Source organism: Hipposideros armiger, unplaced genomic scaffold, assembly GCF_001890085.2.
Source record: "Hipposideros armiger isolate ML-2016 unplaced genomic scaffold, ASM189008v1 scaffold_335, whole genome shotgun sequence".
In the NCBI taxonomy this organism is placed as follows: Eukaryota; Metazoa; Chordata; class Mammalia; order Chiroptera; family Hipposideridae; genus Hipposideros; species Hipposideros armiger.
The window spans coordinates 1868102-1881801 of record NW_017731685.1 but is presented as its reverse complement, the minus strand read 5'-3'; the positions used below and the strand labels follow the sequence as shown (position 1 = coordinate 1881801).

At 42.7% G+C, this 13700-nt stretch overlaps 1 protein-coding gene across 1 annotated transcript in view; it reads right to left on the bottom strand.

Moving 5' to 3' along the window:
* DOCK8 (dedicator of cytokinesis 8) overlaps positions 1-13700 on the bottom strand; it is a 216545-nt gene that overhangs the window by 63494 nt on the left and 139351 nt on the right. Inside the window, exons 20-24 of the mRNA XM_019661089.1 lie at positions 12808-13042; positions 9842-10006; positions 7951-8120; positions 5169-5264; positions 2614-2709 (exon numbers count right to left, since the gene is read on the bottom strand). Coding sequence (XP_019516634.1) covers positions 2614-2709; positions 5169-5264; positions 7951-8120; positions 9842-10006; positions 12808-13042 — 762 coding nt within the window. The remainder of the gene's footprint in view (positions 1-2613; positions 2710-5168; positions 5265-7950; positions 8121-9841; positions 10007-12807; positions 13043-13700) is intronic.

Below are 13700 nucleotides of genomic sequence, written 5' to 3'. Positions count from 1 at the left end.
AGAGGAGAGAGCAGGTAAATTAAGAAGAGAAAAACAGACAGATAGGCTTTATGTGTTTCATGTTTTAAGATAAAGCTATGGTCAGCTTGGGGAAGAACTAAGAACATAAAATCCTGAAGCCCTTTATAAGAATCATAGTTTCTCTTCACTATAGAGTCCTTCTTGGTTCAGGACGCACGGATGTGTCTGTACCCCATAGAGTCTCACACACTTGGTGAGAGGACCTGAAGGAGGAGTGGGAACTGGACCCCATTTTTGTCTGACAAAAGTGTCTCTCATTATGCTAACAAAGGACCTAGGCAGACAAAGCCTCTTTGTTTGGGGCCACCCTAATCCTGATTCTCTGCTGGCTAACCTACCCCAGCACAAGGCTTTTAGAACTCACTGTTGTATTCAGCTCCTGCCTGCTAAGTTTGGCCATCCTACAACCACATAAATAATTCTCACAATACTGTACTTCCAACTAGTGGCCTCTTTCCAGACTGTTAGCAACTTGCCAGCCTAGTGAGCCAGTGTCCTTTGGATCTCCAGAAAGGAGCACCAAGTAAAACTATTCTTTGTAGGGTGGGGTAAGGCAGGAAAGTATTTTCCCCCGTATTGGCCTTTGTGACCCACTCAAAGCAGGGGCACCCCTAAAGAACCCCTTGGTACAGAACCTCATTTCGTGAGTAAATTAGGTCACCCAGGTACCTCTGGATCCTCACAGTCTAGCTCAGCAGTTTCTAGAAGCACAGGGATTTATTCATCAGCAAGTATGAAATTTACCCAAGAACTGTTCAACAGTTGTAATGCCAAAGTGGTTGTTCGTTATTGCTCTGGCATTAACACAGCTGAAAAGTGTTCAACTGCCCAGGTTGTTGGCTAAGCCCGAGGAGGCTGTCTTTCTTTTCAAGCCTTTGGGAAGACAGGTTAATGTGCATGGCTGGTTTCTCTCTCCCCTCCTCATTGCATTCAGTAGTTCTGGGGGGTGGGGGGGTCTCAAGAACCTGCTTTATTTTTGCGAAGCGCCACCAGGTGATTCTGTTGCAGAGATTTGAGACTACTTTGAAAAGACACCTCTCTAGTAAAACTTTCTTAAGCGAGGGGTTGGAGCTTGGTGAAAATCGAAGGGATGTGAATCCTAGATGTGTGTCTGTGGCGTGGGCCTGACTTCTTCGTAATGATATCACATATCACTTCCCACATTCCTCCTAGAGTGTGTTTTCTTTTTGTTTCCTTTGACCCCCTTGTTCTCTATGGCCTATTGTTCGGTATTGTTCTCTTTTTCTTAGGTTTGAATGTACACCCGATAAACTAGATAAACTAGAGCTCAGGAGAAAATCCTACCATCTGTCTCTTTAAGCCAAAAAATTATCCACTGACTCTCACCGGGGACAGAACCCAGTAAATAGAAAGCAAACTCTATCACTATATCTCAACCCACTTCTAGTCCTAATTCTCCTGACTGTATGTACATTTTTATGTAGTTGTTTGTACTTTTATACCTTTCTCACTTAACATTGTATCACAATGCATCTCCAGTTATCAACATTGATAAAATAGTTATTCTTATTGGGTTTATCTTTTCATGTCTAGTAATAATTAAACAAAGTATAGGAACTGCTGTTTTTCTGTTGTAAATTTAAGGAAAATGGCTGTACTTTTGCTTTTTTGCTAGAGAGCTGATAGGAGTTGTAAGGTAAACAGATTTACAAGTTTCTCCCAAAAAAAACACTAGTTGGTGCTTTTATGATACCAAGCCATGTGCTAGGGCTAGTGATAGGACAATGAAGAAGATATACCTAAATCCTGGAAATCTAATAGGAAAGACAGAAAAGCAATTAATAAATTGTGGTAAGTTCTAGGAGGGAAATAAGCAGGGTGTTTAAAAAGAGAATAATAGAGTAGAAGACATGTTACAGTATAAGGTGGTCAGACAAGGCCTCTTGAAGGTGGTGACATTTCAATTGAAACCTCAAGAGAAGACCCTGAAAAATATGTGCATGGGATCGGGATGAAAGGTCGGGCGGGGAGAGAGAATCTGAAAAAGTCTTGGAGGCTGAGCAGGCCTTGGCATCTTCAAAGAACCAAAAGGGGAACCATGTGCTGAATGGGGATGTGGGGGTTATGGTATGAGACAAGGTTAGAGATGGAGATAAACAGAATTACACCGGGGCTTTGGAGGCCAAGACAAAAATGTGTGCTTTATCTCCAGCAGTCTAAAAAAAAATCACTGCAGGGTTTTAAAGAGGACAGTGACATTATCTGTTTAACACTGGGAGCCCTGTGCAGAATGGATAGGCTAGGGCAAAAACGAATGCAGGCAGGTAAAAGAGGAAGTTCTTGCAAGAGGCACCTGAAAGACGGTGGTGGCTGGACCAGGTGGCTGGTGGTGAAGATGGTGAAAAGTGACAGGCTGGAGGTAGATTTTCAAGGCAGACTCAACAAGATTTGGTGGAAGATGGGTGGTGGAAGGGTGAGGGAGAATTAGATTTTAAGAAATGATCCCTGGTTTTCAGTGGGAGCAACTCAGCGGATACAACGTCACTTTCTAACATGGTCCACTTCACTGCCTTTCTGCAAGGTGCTTTTCATACCCTATTGAGCCGAGATGTAAGCATGCAAGAATCTCACCAGAAGCTCAAAGAAGAACCAGGCGTACTTGAAGACGGTTTCTCTCACCATTCCGGTGCTGACCACCATCTGCAGGGCAAGCTCCTCATGGAAATGCTAGACGACAGACACAAAAAAAACATTACGTTCATGTAGTGGCAGTCTGTGAGGACACATGCTTTATAGACCAACAACTCTTTTCTTTTTTTGCTACTTGTCATAGCTTATTCGTTGCTGACACATGCGTCCGAGATGTGCTAGGCCACAGGTGGATGGCAAAGTCAATGCTGAAATAATCTGAGACTGAGGACGGTTCAGGTAGGTAGGAGAAGGTTGGTGGTGGTATCGTACAGGAGGAGGGCCGGGTTTGACGGAACGGCTCAGCATGGGCGTGAGTCTGCATTCGGGGGCAGCAGTGTGTGTGTTTCCTCTCAGGTCCTGAGTCAAAGCCCCTGTGGGACCCTGTGCAACCCATTCTTCTCTTTGCCCTCAGTTTTCTCATCCTTAAAATCTGTTGGTCAGAAAGCTAAAACTCTTTGAACACCCTAATACCACACCCTTGGGTTCTGGCTTATGTAGCAGATGAGTTCTAAATTCAACACCTAAAGCAAAAATTTGATTATAGCAAAGATTGCCCTGACCAACCTTTAAATTATCCATAATGCACAGTATGCATACAACCCAACTTACTAATTCTTATGTTCATTAAAATTTGAGAGGTCACTCAGCTACACTACAAGGAGACAAATGGAAAATCTATGGGAAGATGTCTGGGGATTCTAACTATTTACATCTCCACTGGGTACTGGTGATGAATGGAGAAAGCTGGAGCTTATCAGTGGATTGTACTTCACTCTGCCAGGTGAGTCAAGCCTTTAAAATCGTAATACTTGTTAACACATTTATTTGCTGTGGGGAGTCTGAAGTGAAGCTCTCCCACCTGGGAGAGGCACGAGGCTGAGTGTGAACCTAACAGGCGTGCACATGATGTAACTTGGCTGCACACAGATCATCCCCCTGTGGGAAAGACACGCTCCACCAGCTTCAAGAGTAACCTCTGGAAAGTAGGTCAGCTTATGGCAAGAAGAGATTAGAGAAGGATAAACTGCTTCTTAAAGGAATGTATGCTGCTTACTGGGCAACATTATTACAAGAACACCTTGCTCTGGAGGTTATAGAAAATAGCCAAGCAGCTAAAACTTGTTTGCTCTGCAAGGACGAAAACACACTGCCTAACCATCTCTCTAAAATGAAATGACTCTCTTCTGGTCCTTGAAATGACAAGAAAACAAGTTAAAACAAAGCAATTGTGAAACCAAACATGACTGGGTCTGGAAGAAATCAGGCTGTGTGTGAAGGTAGTCAGGCTGTAGGCAAATCATGGTTTTAAAAAGGGAAGCCAGTTAGAGCGCAGGCTCATAACACCAAGCTTGCCGGTTCGACTCCCACATGGGCCAAGGGGCTGTGCCCTTCACAACTACAATAGATTGAAGACAACATGTGACTTAGAGCTGATGGGTCCTGGAAAAACACACTGTTCCCCAATAAAATTTCTAAAAATAATAATAATAATAATAAAATAAAAAGGGAAGTGGTACTTGTCATCAGTCACTGCAAAGCCCAAAGCTAAGTTTTAGAATAAGTGAGAATTATTTTCAGTACCTAGCTGTATCTCCTTTCCCTTCTTTTACAGTTAACTCCTGGTTCTTCTCCCCAGATTTTTGATGCCTGAATTCCTGCAGTCTGCAGCCCTGGAAGGGCCTCCCCTCAGTTGATCTTTCCCTCACCCAGTCCAAAGTGAGCTATAATGACATTCATTCCTTCCTTGCCTGTTTAATACACATTTCCCTATAGTATCAGCTGTTGCAAATGCCTTCCATTTTAATAGGAATCTTGAAAGACATGCAAGACCTTAACTTAAGTAGCTGCTAAATGGTGAGACCCTCGGGGGTCTGGCAGAGGAGAAAACTTGGGACAGACAGCTTCCCTCCCACCCCCATCCCTTAAACCACACAGGCCATGACTATTATTGGAGAATTTTGTTAACATAAGGAGTTCTGGTGAGCAGTTTGACCGTTTGTAAAGTCTCTGAACTCATTGGGAAGTCGGATTAGAAAGAATTACGAGAAAGCATCCGTATTCCTTCGATATACACAGTATTGGAATAAATGATACCTATTTATTGCCACGCACATTTGTTGAGGATGACTTGTCCCCAGCTCACCTTCTACTAAAAAAGAAACGAATGCAGTGATTCTCAAAGTGTGGTTCCTGAACCAGCATCACCTGGGGGCTTGTCAGAAACGCAAATTCTTGGGCCCCACTTCAGATCTATTGACTCAGAAACTCTGGGGGTGGGGTCCACCAATCAGTTTTAACAAGCCACCCAGGTATTTCTGATGCATGGTAATTTGGAGAACCACTGAGTTAATAGGTAATTACGTGGTCAAAATATGGGGGAATAAGAGACTCGTGTGTGTGTGTGTGTGTGTGTGTGTGTGTGTGTGTGTGTGTTTTGCGCGCACACAAGAAGGGCAGGAACTATACACGGGCCAATTATCCTCACTGCTCAGTACCTTTTTGCTGACTGGCCGTGGGGCTCCGGCCGCATTCGGAACATCATTATTGCCAGAGCAATAGTAAGACATCCGGTTGCAGTTGCGATCAGTAACCTGAAACACACAAACCATGACTCAACGGTCAACTGACAGTGGTTAACAGGAGAGGTGAAACGGCGGCCTGGAAATCACAACCTCAAAATTCATTTTGAATACGCGTCCTACTTTTTTTTCTGGTTACAAAGGTAAAACAATTGTCATAAATAAATAAATATAAAATAAAGCAGAGAAAGTCAAATGACACCTAATGCTACTTGCTCCTGAGATAACCACTGCCAACAGTTTGATGTGTAGTAACCTATAGTTGAAACCTAGGTGAGTGCCATGGGATGCTAAACAGTCCCGTCAGCATTCTGAATCTGACTCTATTGAGAGAGCAGAGAAAAAGTGTGTGGGAACAGTGCCTCTCTGTGGGTTAGTACAGTACTGTACCTAGCCTCCGAAACACTGCATTTAAGAAATTGTCAAAAACCACTTTGGACCAAATTTCCTCCCCTCACTACAAAACCATTAGGAAATTCTTAACCCAGTCTACATAGAAATTTAATATTTTCACTTTAATGAAAGAAAACCATTACAATCAAGGCTATCAATGATAACTGCAGACAGCTTCTCCCTTGGACGATGAATCAGCAAATGGTATTGCTTAAAGGGATCTTAAATATGAGACTGAACCACGGTGTGCTGGCAAATGTTTACCAGCTCGGTGGGGAGGGGCTGACTTGCAGCGTTGGCCAATTTCTGTGCTGTACATGCTTCCATCGTGGCTGATGTCAAGTTAACGTGACATCACTGAACATAACGCTGAGAAGAGATGTACAGTAGCAAATCGTTATCTAGTATTTCCACCAGACAGACACAATAGGCAAAAATACCTCAAGAACACAGATAGTAGTAAAATATTGCAGAATCATTAGGAAAGGATAAGTTTGAGTACTGCCTTTTCAAAGTGGAATAATTTTAGATTTATGGATAAATGCAAAGGTGGTACGGAGAGTTCCAGTACAGCCTCTGTCCAGCTTCTCTTAGTGTTAATATCTTACACAACTATGGTACATTTGTACAAACTCAGAAATTAACATTGGCATCTTACTATCAACTAAACCACAGACTTTAATCAGATTTCACCAGCTTTTCTACACATGTCCTGTTTCTGTTCCAAGATACAATTCAGGGTATCCCATTGCATTTAGGTTACCTTAGTTTGTGCTATAACCTGTTTAATTGTTAGTTTATATAATTTATTGTTAAATAATGTCTGTGTCGAACAACTGGTTCAAAAAATTCTGCTGATTTAACAATCAGCTCTTAGAAACTGGCACGAGCCATCTCCAGCGCCTCCCTGGGTTTATTTTGTGTGTCAGAAAGGGCAGAATATCAACAATTTCCTATGGTGCAAACTATACATCAGAATCTCTGGGGCTTGCGGGTGGATCCAGTGCTTTAAAAAGATGCACAGATGACTGTTGAGTTCAGCCAGGGTTCAGAACCTCAGTGGGGATGAGGACAGGCCCAGGGCAGGAACTGGCTTGTTCATGACCACATGGCTGGCTGCTGTCAGAGCCGACCCAACCCTGGTGTGCAGGTTCCCTTTCTTACAACAGACTGTCTCAAGTGGGTGGATTTTGTATGGGAAGCTGTCAGAACCCACAGAGTCTGATTTATCTAAATCAGGGAAAATGATATTGTTCTAAAAGCTTAGCCACTTTGAGGCCACAGATAGCTAGAAAGAAAATTCAGACTAAGAATTCATGGTAGCTTTGTGAAAAAACAAAACATTGAATTACACACTTTAAAAGCGGTGAGTTTTATAGTATGTGAATTACATCATAATTTCTAAAAATTTCAAACGGGAGACATTCTACAAAATACCTGACCAGTATGCCTCAAAATTGTCAAGGACATCAAAAACAAGGGAAGTCTAAGAAACTGTCACAAACAAGAGGAGCCTAAGGAAACTTGACTACAAACTATATGGTATTCTGGGACAGAAAATGGAATTTAGGGGAAAACTGAGAAAACATGAATAAATATGAACTTAATAATAATAATAATAACATCAACATTGGTTCATTAACTGTGGCAAATGTACTATTATAATGTAAAGTGTTAATAACAGGGAAACTGGGTGTGTGGTATAGAAAAACTTTCTGTACCATATTCACAATAATTCTATAAATCTAAAACTGTTATAAAAGTTTATCAAGAAAAAGCAAATAATTCACGGCAGAAAAAATAATATAGGGCAAGTCACCGACTCGTTCAGGATCTCAGTTTTTATTTGTTTGTAAAATTTGGCATTGCTCTTTGGGATTATTATATGGGATAATCAATCTATGGATGTTAATGAGTGAAAAAGGCAGACATGAAAAAACAAAACAAAACAAAAAACCACCTTTCTAGGCATCAAAAAAAGTTAAAGTTAAATTTTTTCCTTGGAAATAGAATTCATGATATTCAGTGACTCACTGTGGCTCCACCAGCTATGCCCTATAAACACCCTACCACAGCTAACTAACTCTGAGAAGGTCCTCAAAAATGCCAGTCTTGCCTCTGCATCTTTCAGGGTGGTGTTAATCACTTAAAAAAGAAAAGAACATTAATAAGCCTAAAGTGAAGCACTAACGCATTTGACCAACATGGTGGGCAGCAGTAGTGTTTGATTTTGCATGGTTTCTCCCAGTGTTAGTTAAAAATAAAAAAGCCCGTGTCACATTGCAGGGCTTGTCATCTTCCCTACCTTTGAAGACATGATGTTCTTAACTTCCTCGTCTGCCGCGGAGTGTGTTCCCACGAGGTCTGGGTTACTGCTGCTCATCACCCGGGCCTGTAGCAGCTTTGAACTCACAGCAGCCGCAGATGTGCGTCCATATGTGTGGTAGCGAGGGTCAGGGATGGCAGTGGGGCCGCCTGTACCCCACCAGGTCCAGACATGTCAACAGAAAGGGGGTCAGTGTTACTTACTGGGCTTGAGAAGGAACTCAAGAGGGATAGGATAGATACATTAGGTAATAGATTAGGTCTTGGAATTAGGGTCTTCTTACCAAAGGCCTAGGGGAGACCAGGGAGGCAATGTTTTTGGAGGGCAGTAGATAGGATGTAAGGCAGTAGGGAGTGGTGAGGACTGTGGCAAACTGGAAACGCATGCCTCATCCAGAGGCAGGGGCTGCTACTCAGCTCCAGCCTATGACTGCCATGGGGAAATAGCCTCCAGGGCTGCCAGAGCTTCTGATTGCTCAAGACCAGCTGGAAATGTGGATATATTTTATTTATTAACATTTAAATAATGACAACTTTATAAGTGATACAGTAAGATTTTCTGAGATTTGAGAATCCAAGGAATCATCTGAACCTTATGAGGATAAGTACATACTATATATTGATGTTTTTCACCTTTTAAGTATTCATATGTCTTCAAAAGTGATTATGTGAGTCTATGGTATATTACCAGTATTTTTAAAAACTCAAAAAAAAAATTGCCAGTTTACTTGAAATGAGGCTGCGTGGACTACTAAAAAGGCCAAGTTTCTTCATTAGGGCCTGGGACTTTGTGAACTTGTTGATGCTACCTTTTATATCATGTTGACCATACGTTCTGTTCGATTATTACCTATGTAAATAATTAAGAGTGGAGAAATGGATTATTATTATTTCAAAGGTTTAGTTTGAGGGAAATGAGAAAAGGGATTTATTTTTTCATAATGAAAAGTTTAGGAGCCACTGCTTATCCCTACTATTGAATATATATATGTATATATGTGTGTGTGTGTGTGTGTGTGTGTGTATACACAATTTTTCTTATTGTTATCCTAGAATCTTAGGCATCTGTTGTCATTTCTCCATATTTTAGAAAAGAGATCCTATTAAGAAGCACAAATTGGTAGTTACAAATTAGTCATGGGGATGTAAAATAAAGTATAGGGAACATAGTAAATAATATGGTAATAATTATGTATAGTGCCGGATGGGTACTTGACTAGTCAGGGGGATAATTTCTTAAATTATACAAATACCTGACTACTACGCTGAACACCTGAAATTGATATAATGTTGAATGTCAACTGTAATTGAAAAATTGAAAAAGGAAGGGAAAGGCGAAGAGGAATAAGAGGTTCAAATTTCCAGGTATAAAACAAGTAAGTCATGGGGATGTAATGTACAGCATAGGGAATATAGTCAATAATATTGTGATAGCATAGGACGGTGTCAGACGGTTGCTCGACTTATGGTGATCACTTCTTTAGGTGTATAAATGGTGAATAACTATTAGTTTAGGTGTACACCTAAAACTAATAAAATATTGCATGGTAGCTATATTGTAATAAACATTTTTTGAAAAAGAGATCCTAACCGAATCAGAAATTACCTACTGGGTAAAGACCAGTGAGGGATTATCAAACAGGCAGATAAAATACATGCTTAGAGTATAAGAAGAAGGAGGGAGGCCGGGAGACAGCAAGAGAGGAAAACCTAGAAATAAACTTTTCATTTTAACATTCATGTTCGTTTTGTGTTATCCTGAAAAGTAAAATGTAACTTCTGGGCTTTTTATTTTAATTAGAATTCCTTGGCAGCGGGGTGGGGCTCAAGATGCCCTGCCCGACAGCCCCCCGCCCTGGAGGCCACGCTACCTGACTTGGGCAGGTCTCTCTGCAGCTCAGGCAGGCGGAAGACGTAGTGCACGTAGGAGGCCAGCAGGCAGTTCCTCCCGTGCTGGTCCTTGCCCAGGTCCTTGCTGTTGTGCAGGCTGTTGGCGATGGCCACCACGGACTCGAAGGCAAACTGCGAGAAGTTGGCTGAGGAACCAAGATAAAAACGGGCAGCTTCACAGTTAGCCCCTAATGAACCGAGGTAGAACGTTCCCTGGGGCAGTGAGGGACAAGGGGTCCTGACCGCTGACCAAAGGAACTAGGCTGGTCAAGAGGATGGCCTGGGGCGGGATGCGTGTTTTTGAAAAGCTCCAGCATGCTGGCGCTGCTGATTGCCTATCGCTTCACACGGCCTTCCTCATCTTCCTCTTCCTTCCAGAACTGGTTTTTCATGACAAAGAGGCTATCGAGACATCCTCTCCTGTCTAAACCATGTTGTGAACGGAGGCTACTCAGTGAGGTCTGCACGGACGTTGTCAGTGAAGAGTCTCAGGCCCCTCCCCAGGCCCCCTGAGTCAGAATCTGCACTTTAACAAGATGCCCAGGTGATTCTGTTCTATGCCCACTGTGGTTTGACATGCACTGTTGCACAACACAGATTCTTCGTGGACTGATGGATCTAAAAACATATGTGGATTATGTCATTTCAAACAGTGGACCTTTACAAAGGATGGATTTACCATCCACACTCTCTTCTTCTAGAGCGTCAGCACGCCACAGTTTGGCTCCACCCTATTTATCCAACCTTGGACCCTTTTCTGCTCAAATTCATCTGCCCTTAAAATGAGGCACGGATCATATTGTCCCCAACACGTGTCTGCTGTTTCTCATCTGTGATTTTGCTCATGCCGTTGTCCTCACCTAGAAAGCAGTCCTTGCTGCCATCCATAAAATCACACCAACACTTCAGTGGTTGACGCAATCCCATCTCCTCCACAAAGCCTCTGACCCCACTCAGTACAGGCCTTAAGCGACACCAAATCACAAGGTTTTCTGGCTGTTTCTGGTGGTAAATCCTGTTTCTCTGAGCAGGCTGAAAGCCCTTCTGGGACAAAGTGCATTTCTCATACTTTCTTGTCCCCCTACTGTGCCTTCCATAGTGCCTGACACAGACAGGTCTGAATAAATGCTTCTACTCTAAATGCCTCTGCTTATTCTGCCTGTCCCAACACCCTGTCGCCCCCACGACAAGGTGGCAACTTGCTATGGAGAAGAGGCTCAAAATGTGTGAATCAGCATTTTGTCTAGTACAGAAGTCCGTACTACATAGCTGAAACATACAACGCAGCATGACACACATGTGGGAGGCAGAGAAAGAAATTTCCGGAGAATAGTGGCCACCGCTTTGCAGGAATCTAGCTAGAGAGGTGACAGTTACACATATGAGATGTTAGCCTACAACGCAGGATGTCTTATCTGTGGAACCACAAAAGATGCATCCTAGGATATGGTGCAAATCAAGAGATTAAGAAGACATGCTCTTCCCTGGCTCTGAAATCCAATGAGCTCAGCGAGCAGCCCCCTCCCCCCCATCAGGTTACTCATACTCCATAGCCCAACTCTGCCATTTACTTCTTTCCTGGCACTCCCATTCTTTTCTGTTTCTCACTTTGCCATGCTCATTTAACTGTCCACATTTCAGCTGCTTTCCCTCTACCCCTCCTTCAAGGCCATCTCAAACACCGTCTTCTTCCTAGGGGCCTCCTTCATTCTCCCGGGTGAATGTTTGCATGTCCCCCGCCCCAATATTTAGCTATGTCCTTTTGAGGACTCTTGTCCTGCGTTGCTGCTCGTCGCGTTATTGTAAGTCCTCTGAGGTCAGATATGCTCTAGATTATTATTGCAAACCATACAACTGTTAGCACAGTGTTGGGAGCATAGATGGCACCCAAGGGACATCTGCTGGACTCACTGGCACAGGATAACATAAGCCCAGCTGGAAAGAATGTCCAACAAAATGCCCTACAGCAGCCTGTCTGCCCCTGCAGGAGTCGGGAGAACCACGCGACTTACGTCTTACATGACATTATTTCCAAAGGAAGTTTCACACATTGTATTTAGCATTACTTTGTTAAAAAGCAAGCATTAAAATATACTCTAAGACAGAAAAATAGATGACTGGTTGTCAGGGGCTGAGGGGAGGGGTGAATGGGGAGTAACTGCTAAGAAGTATGGGGTTTCGATGAGAATGTTCTAGGATTAGATAGTAGTGATAGTTGCACAACCTTGTCAACATATTAAAACCACTGAATTATACACTTCCGTGAACTTTATGGCATATGTATTATACCTCAATGTAAAAAACTGATCACATTGCATTTCAATTTAGAGAGTTCCTTTCCTTCTATTTAAGATGAGTTGTCCTATTCTTTAAAACATTATATTTCCTTGATGGTCAAGAAAACAAAAATATCTTAGAAGTAAAAGAAACCCATCAATTACCAGAAATGGAATTTGAAAGGTTGCCTCTAATTATTCAATAAATTTATTATAAAAACTATAATTTTAAGCATTCTATTGTGTGTGTGTGTGTGTGTGTGAGTGTGTGTATATATATATACAGTAAAACGTTGGGTTGCAAGTAACTTGGTTTGCGAGTATTCCGCAAGACAAGCAAACATTTCTAATACATTTAACTTAGTAAACAAGCAATGTCTTGCAATACGAGTAGTTTGTTTCCGGAACGAATTATGCTCTCAATCCAAAGTATTAATGTGTGTGTGTCTGTGTATGTGTGTGTGTGTGTGTGTGTGTGTGTGTGTGTGTGTGTATTAATATCCAGGAAGTCTCAGAAAAATAGCACTGGATTTGGCCTCCTTTGGACTCCCATCCTGAACAGAAAGGAAGATCACACTGTCCCTGCTCCCAGGATTCCTGGAAAATCATGTTTCCTAACACAAGGAATGGCCTGCCCCCTCCGCCTCCTCCCAGCCCCACAGGCCTCCTACCTGTTTGGCCGGCAATGACCATGGGCTGCACGGACAGCTGGAAGAGCTTGTCCAGCACCAGGTGCAGGAAGAGCACGAGGGGCTCCAGGCGGGAGGAGTTGAGGCAGATGATGCTGAGCTTCAGCTCGTGCTCCAGCGCCGTCTCCGTGATCTTCTGGTCCAGCACACGGATGGGGAAGGTCACCTGGCTCTCCAGGGAGTGGCAGAGGGTGAAGAACTTCTCCAGGTGGTTGTCCTGGGAAGGCAGACAGCAGGCTTCATGGGTCTTACCGCATCAGTGTTCACCAGTGGCTTCATAAACACAATCAAATAGCTCCTTATAGGCAGACCCTCTTAGCCAATGTTTCAGACCAGAAGTTTTAAGACACAGATGCTTTACAACAAGGTTACTGGCTGCTTTCTAGAGTGGTATGCACCAAACTGAACATCCCAGTAATTTTTCTGAAGAAAATAATTTAGACTCTGACATATTCTGGGAGCCGAGGCAAGCACACCGGGCAAGCAAACACAACCCCAAAAGGGGTCTACGCAGATGCAAAACTCAGACAGTGGCAGGAAAAGGAGGGAATATAGAAGTGAAAATAAGAAAGGCTGGTGAAATGGCAGGATTATAGAGGGAAAATGAGACACAATGGGAAATGAGATAGAATGAGATAGAATTACGGGGGAAATGGGATAGAGGCTTCAAATGAAGGTTCCCCACAATTTCTCAGCCAACAGTGCAGGTACTGGGTTCCTTCATTTAGGTGTTCAACCTTTTTATAAGGTCTTTCCATTTAAATGACAAATAAAACCTGAACAGGCTTATAAGTCTCCATAAAGAACCAAAGGTTATTTTGTTTTAGCCGTGCACAAAGATTTCATTGATCTTTTATTGGACTGTCCTTAGAGGG